The sequence below is a fragment of the Monoraphidium neglectum genome, assembly GCF_000611645.1.
Source record: "Monoraphidium neglectum strain SAG 48.87 unplaced genomic scaffold scaffold02645, whole genome shotgun sequence".
NCBI lineage: Eukaryota > Viridiplantae > Chlorophyta > Chlorophyceae > Sphaeropleales > Selenastraceae > Monoraphidium > Monoraphidium neglectum.
Window position 1 is genome coordinate 2904 of NW_014010983.1, and position 5593 is coordinate 8496.

General features: G+C 62.6%; 2 protein-coding genes across 2 annotated transcripts; both read right to left on the reverse strand.

Annotated features, from left to right (window-relative positions):
• Positions 1-956: 956 nt before the first annotated feature.
• Positions 957-1199, reverse strand: MNEG_11223 (hypothetical protein; the record flags this gene model as incomplete). Its single annotated transcript, XM_014040304.1, has 1 exon — positions 957-1199. A coding segment is annotated over one exon (243 nt), but the record flags the coding sequence as incomplete, so codon positions are not given.
• Positions 1200-2679: 1480 nt separating this feature from the next.
• Positions 2680-5508, reverse strand: MNEG_11224 (glyoxal or galactose oxidase; the record flags this gene model as incomplete). The annotated part of the gene is made up of 7 exons (XM_014040305.1): positions 2680-2749; positions 3088-3194; positions 3507-3680; positions 4014-4051; positions 4529-4643; positions 5064-5147; positions 5452-5508. The coding sequence occupies 7 exons, from the start codon at positions 5506-5508 to the stop codon at positions 2680-2682; spliced, it is 645 nt and encodes a 214-aa protein (XP_013895759.1).
• Positions 5509-5593: the final 85 nt, after the last annotated feature.

Genomic DNA, 5593 nt, shown 5'->3' on the forward strand with positions numbered 1-5593 from the left:
ACGACGTCCTTGTGCCCTTGGATGGACGCGTATATCAGGGGGGTGCGGCGCTCGTGGTCCCGCGGGTCGGGGTGGGCGCCGGCGCCCAGCAGCAGGCGCAGCACGCCCGCGTGGCCTTGGGTTTGTTTTAGGGGACGGGGTCGCGTGGCGCGCGGATCGGTGGCGTGGGTGCATGCTCGCGGACGGGTGGGTGGAGTGCTCAGAGTGACATTCACTCAGGCTTTTTTGAAACAAGAGGTGGGGTACCCTCAGCCCACAGCAACAGTGACTGTCGGGGGTGATTCGGCTTGAGTGACGGGGCCCCAGGGCCTGGCAGTCGGTCACCCAAAGCCGTGGCCATCACCCCCTTCCCCCTGGGCCCCCCGCCCGGCCCCGGTCGTTACCGTTGTTGGCCGCCCAGTGCAGCGCAGTCCAGGCGTCGTCGTCTGCGGCCTGTGTGTCGGCCCCCGCGGCCAGCAGCACGCGCACGACCTCCAGGTGACCCTGATGGGCAGCGTTTGTGTTCATACATGTGTGTGTATGTGTTGTGTGTGTTTTGTGCACGTGTGCGTGCTCTGTGTGTGTGTGTGTGTGTGTGTGTGTGTGTGTGTGTGTGTGCTCTGTGTGTGTGTGTGTGTGTGAGTGTGCGTGCGTGCGTGCGTGCGTGTGTGCGTGCGTGCGTGTGTGCGTGCGTGCGTGCGTGCGTGCGTGCGTGTGTGCACGTGCGTGTGCGCATGCGTTTCAAGTGTGTGTGCCTGCGATGTTGCGGAGACTGTGCCTGCATGTGGTGAGACCATGGCCGCGGAGAGGAGCATCCACAGGGCCCCCATGGCATCATCACCGCCGCTTGCAGCGAATGTGCTGTACTCCAGGCATGAAGGTTGCGTGTCTGGCTTCGCGCTTTGGAGCCTGCACAACCCGTGCACAGCAGCGCCGGCGCTCCACCCTCAAAAGCCCCTGCCCCCAGGCACACTCACTTGCTGCGCCGCGCGTATGAGGGGCGTCCGGCCCAGGGTGTAACCGGCGGAGTAGCGCTCACTCGCCGCGCCGCCGCCCTCGTCCCGCGCGTTCACGTCTGCGCCCTGCCGCAGCAGCCGCGCGACGAGCGGGGCAGCGCCGCTTTCAGAGGCGAGCAACAGGTGCTTCGACAGCTGGGCGCGCTGGAACTCGTCCGGGCTCGCTGTCGCCGCAGGGGTCGTGGGCGCGGCGGCGCTGCCCATGCGCGCAGGTCTGTCCTGGTGCTGCAGGAAGGGGGTGGGTCGTCGCCAGCAGAAAGCAAGCCCGTGTGAGAGCGCGACGCGGCGGGCGTGCGTGAGCGCGACAGGCTGGCGGACGCAAACCTGCCTGCGGCTGGACTTACCGTGATACAACGCGTTTGGCGCTATCTATGTATTGCAGTCACTCTGCTTGCGTAGCTTTGTATTGCTCGAGACCCTCCGTGAGCTCTCACAGCAAGATCACCCAGCGCGTGACTCATTTTAATCACTTCTCGATGGACACATGTAATCAAGATATACTGAAGTAATCATGACCCAATATTGACGGTCGTGCCATCGCAGGGCATGTCAATGGCGACTCAAACTGACTTTGATCACTGATGCGCTGCGAACCAACTCCCAGCCTGCCACGCTGTAAGCCCTTGGGGTCTTATCAAAGTGGTTCGGAGCACAGGGTGTGCGGTGTCATGTTCAGCTGGATGGCGGCACCCAGTACGTATCCTCTGGGACCATCTTGCCAAATCGCTGCGCCTGGGAATTGCAATGCCCGGCACACATCGCGCCCGGCTTGTCCCCGGGTGGACCCCGCTGCCCCGCTGCAGCCCAGGCTGCATGACAGCGACCCCCACCCCCAAGCTGTAGCCGCCGCCAGCCGCGCACCTGTTACACCTGCAGCGCCACACGCGCTCCCTAGGCTCCCCGGCACCACACGCCATGTCGATAGTAAGGTCATCACGAACCCACCAGTCCCTGAAGAGGCTCTGCTATTCGTAATATTTATTCACAGCAGAGTCCGTGCGAAGCAGCCATGACGAAAAACGTCAATGCGTTTGCAGCAGCGAACGTAAGAAAGAGTAGCCACGAAAAATTGTGCTCACAGCAGCAGCAGCTTCACAGCTCAAAGCGCGCGCAGCATGCATAACTGCGGCCGGGAGGCTTGTGTGGGGCAATTGGCCAAAAAGTAAAGGCAGGGTGTTCAGCACAGAAGTGGCATCCGCTGACCGCGGCAACGGGCACAATGGGTGTTGTGATTGGGCAGTGCAGGCAAGCGAACTCAACACGCGCCCCTCGCTCGCGGGAAGGGGCGCGAGTGCCATTGAGGTGGCTCTGCGCTCGGCCCCGCGTGCTCGCTTTGAAAGAACAATGCTGTCGTATTAGGGTATGGGTTGGCTGCGAGGGGAGTCTTGGAAATCCCTCTAGTACTATGATCAGGGAGGTCTTGAGAGCTAGCCCTGTCGCTATCTAGCCAGGAGAAGGTCATGGTGCTGGCAGCATCCCAAAGTGTGTCGGGTCCCTTGAGAGGCGCATATTGAACGCCGGTGCGAAAACCTACACCCCCGACAGATGCGTGGCATGGCTGAGGTGCTTTTTGGGGGCGGGAAGGCATTTCAAGTAAGTTGTCATGAGGATGTGTTTCTTGCGGTTTCTTGGAGCGGTTTTTTGGAGCGGTTTCTTGGGGGCGTCTTGTGATGATGATGTCATCTTATGACGTAAGCTGCACCCACGAGGCCTTGGTGCAGGGCAGGTCGCCGTTGAGGAGGAACAGCATGTACCTGCCGAGGAGGGGTTTCAGAGGGGTTGTTCGGCGGCCAAAAAGATAAATGTTGCAGAATTTGGGGCTTCAGGTGCGGCACATTGAAGCTGGGCCGGCGGCTGCTCGTACATTTGTCAGAAGCATCGCCTTGGATGTGACTGAATCGTATGAGTCGCAAACTTCCATCGAATGCATCCCAAGCTTCCCTCCAGGGGGATGGTCATCCTTCCACGACCCCCAAAAAATTGAAATAAAAAGGATGTACATCTGCTGGATATGTGCGGAGCGGGTGGCGTCTTGCATACGCTGAGGGGGTGGGCGGCAGCTGCAGATGCCCCCGGAATGCTCTTCACTCACCAGCCGGGTTGCGCGATCAAACCGCCGGGCGGCGGCATGATGAGCGTGACGACGCCGTTCTCGTTCTTGGCCACGACCAGCTTGATGCCGCGCTGGTTCATGTTGAGCTGCAGGATCGTGTGTTTTGAGGAGGAGGGGCTGCTGTGAGGGGCAGGGCTGGGCGGCAGCTGACCAGAAAGCGCAGCGCTCTGAGCTTCCCTTTTCGGCACCGCGCCGCAGACCCCCGAAGGGGATTCCAAACCAAGGCCGTGCTCGCCACGGCGCACACGCCACGGCCTTCGATGCCAGGGCTTGGGCGAGGCGGCGGCGTCGACAAGGCGGGGCGCAGAGCGCAGGCAGCCGAAGCCAGGCAATGCTGGTCGCGACTGCACGAGCCGCGGGTCAGCCCCGAGCGGTGGCGTGCAAACGGCGCGGCGCACCTGGTGGGTGACGGCGCCCGGCGTCATCAAGACCGCGCCGGTGACAAACCCCAGGTATGACACCCTCACATCGGTGCCCATGGGTGCCACCTCGGTGGAGGTGCCCGTGATGATGGGGCGGCCGGGGGCGAAGGCGTAGGGCAGCTTGAATAGCTCCGCCTGGAATTGGTGCAGCTGCGGGTGGTTTTTTTGGGGGAAGGTGAAGAGCAGGAATAGTGGTTCAGGGAGTGCTGGGTTGGCTTAAAGTGGTTGGCGATTTGGGCCAGGAGTGCTGGGTGACGAAGGCGGTCCTAGGGAGCCAGTAAGGGTCCCGGCGCATTGTAGTAAAGCCGCCAGGCGACAGGGGCGGCCCCGCCGGCCGTCGGGCGGCCGCATGCAGCCAAGGCACAATGCTGCTGCTGGCGGCTGTGGGGCGAGGACCTCAGCAGTCCCCCGCGTGCGGGCGGCGTCCCTCAAAATCCCGCGAATTGAACCCTTGACCAACCCTGGGCTTTTGCAAATGCTTACCGCCGGGTTGAACTGGATGCAGGCATCAAGGCAGTCATCTGTGTGTGTGTGTGTGTGTGTGTGTGTGTGTGTGTGTGAGTGTGCGTGTGAGCGTGTGTGTGTGTGTGTGCGTGTGTGTGTGTGTGTGTGTGTGTGCACGCGCGCGGGCGTGTGTGTGAGGGCTGGGGTGTGGCTGGCTGGCGGGCGGGATGGGGTGGAGAGTAAGCATGTGCGGTGTGTTCAGAGTTGCGGATGCAAAGCAAAACCGAGGGGCCACCTCAGGCCCGGCCGCGAGTGTTGGCGCCGCTGCAGCTCGGGCTCGTGCCCGCGCACCGCTGCCTGTGATCCCGCATCTCGCGCGGGGCGCTCGAGCAGAGCGCTTGCGCGTCAGCGGCCCCTGCCAACCACACAGGCAGCTCCCTGGCATGAGGGATGGACAGGATTCGGCTCCACGAACAGCTCAGATCCCCCAGACACCAAATACTGAACCCTGAACACTCGACCCCAAGAGCTGCTCAAGATAACAAGGATCTCACTCTGCTCCGAGCCCATGACTAGTAGGTCCCCGCTGGGCAGCAGCATGGCGGTGGAGTGGTAGAAACGCTTGATGGCGCTGGCAGCCAGGACGGAGAAACGCCCGCCTGCGGGGGCCTGGGGAGGAGGAGTACGCAAGCGTGCGCGTCAGCCGAGCGCAGGGGGCGCGGTTCAGGGCCCGCAGATCTGGCAGGCTGCGCTGGCGCCTCCGTCAACCAGGCAGGCGACGCTGTTCGTCAGCGCCCAAGGAGCTGTTTGAACGATGCGGCCAGGCCTGTCATCGGTTGAGATCGCAGGCCCTGCGTCGCGCCTTTTACTGGGATTCTGCCGGCGAGCGGCCAGCTGGCAGTGGCTGCCCCATCAGCGCCTCCCTGCTCTCCGAGCTAATGCGCACCGCCGGCGTGCGTGCGCACTTTCTGCGTATCCGCATCGTCCGTTTGAAACCCCGGCTGCAGTATCCCAGAATATCTGAACCCTAACTCAAGTAGCATCCCTAAATCTGAAACCCTGAATCCTGCCAACCCCAGTGCCCCCCACCTTGGGATCATACAGCCAGGCGTGGCCCTCCATGTCGCGCGCCTGCCCGCCACCACCAGGGCCGCCGTTGTTTGAGTTGCCGGACTGCGGTTGACCGTTTGACCGGAATGCGGGCGGGCGGGCGTGTGTGAAGAGGAGTCGGTGCTAGCAGGCGTAGTGAGCCTGGTGCTGGTGAATCTTGATAACATCAACAAGAGGACGCCCTGGGCCCAGGAACCGTCTGCAGCTTCTCAAATCACCCCTGCCCGCGGCCCTGCGGCGCCGCCGTTGCTGGCTGAGTGCACTCCACTGAGAGGGGGCGTCATTCAGCAGGGGCGACGCGACATCGCCCGTGATGTCATACAAATAAGCCAAACATCACCACCAGATGTCATCCCCGCGTCATCACCTTGGCCCCGTTGACGAGGATGACCTTGCCGTTGGGCAGCAGGGTGGCGTCAACCATCACACGGGGGCCTGGGGGAGGGGGGCCGGGTCAGATGGAGGGGGAGAGAGTGAGGTGTGTGTGTGTGTGTGTGTGTGTGTGTGTG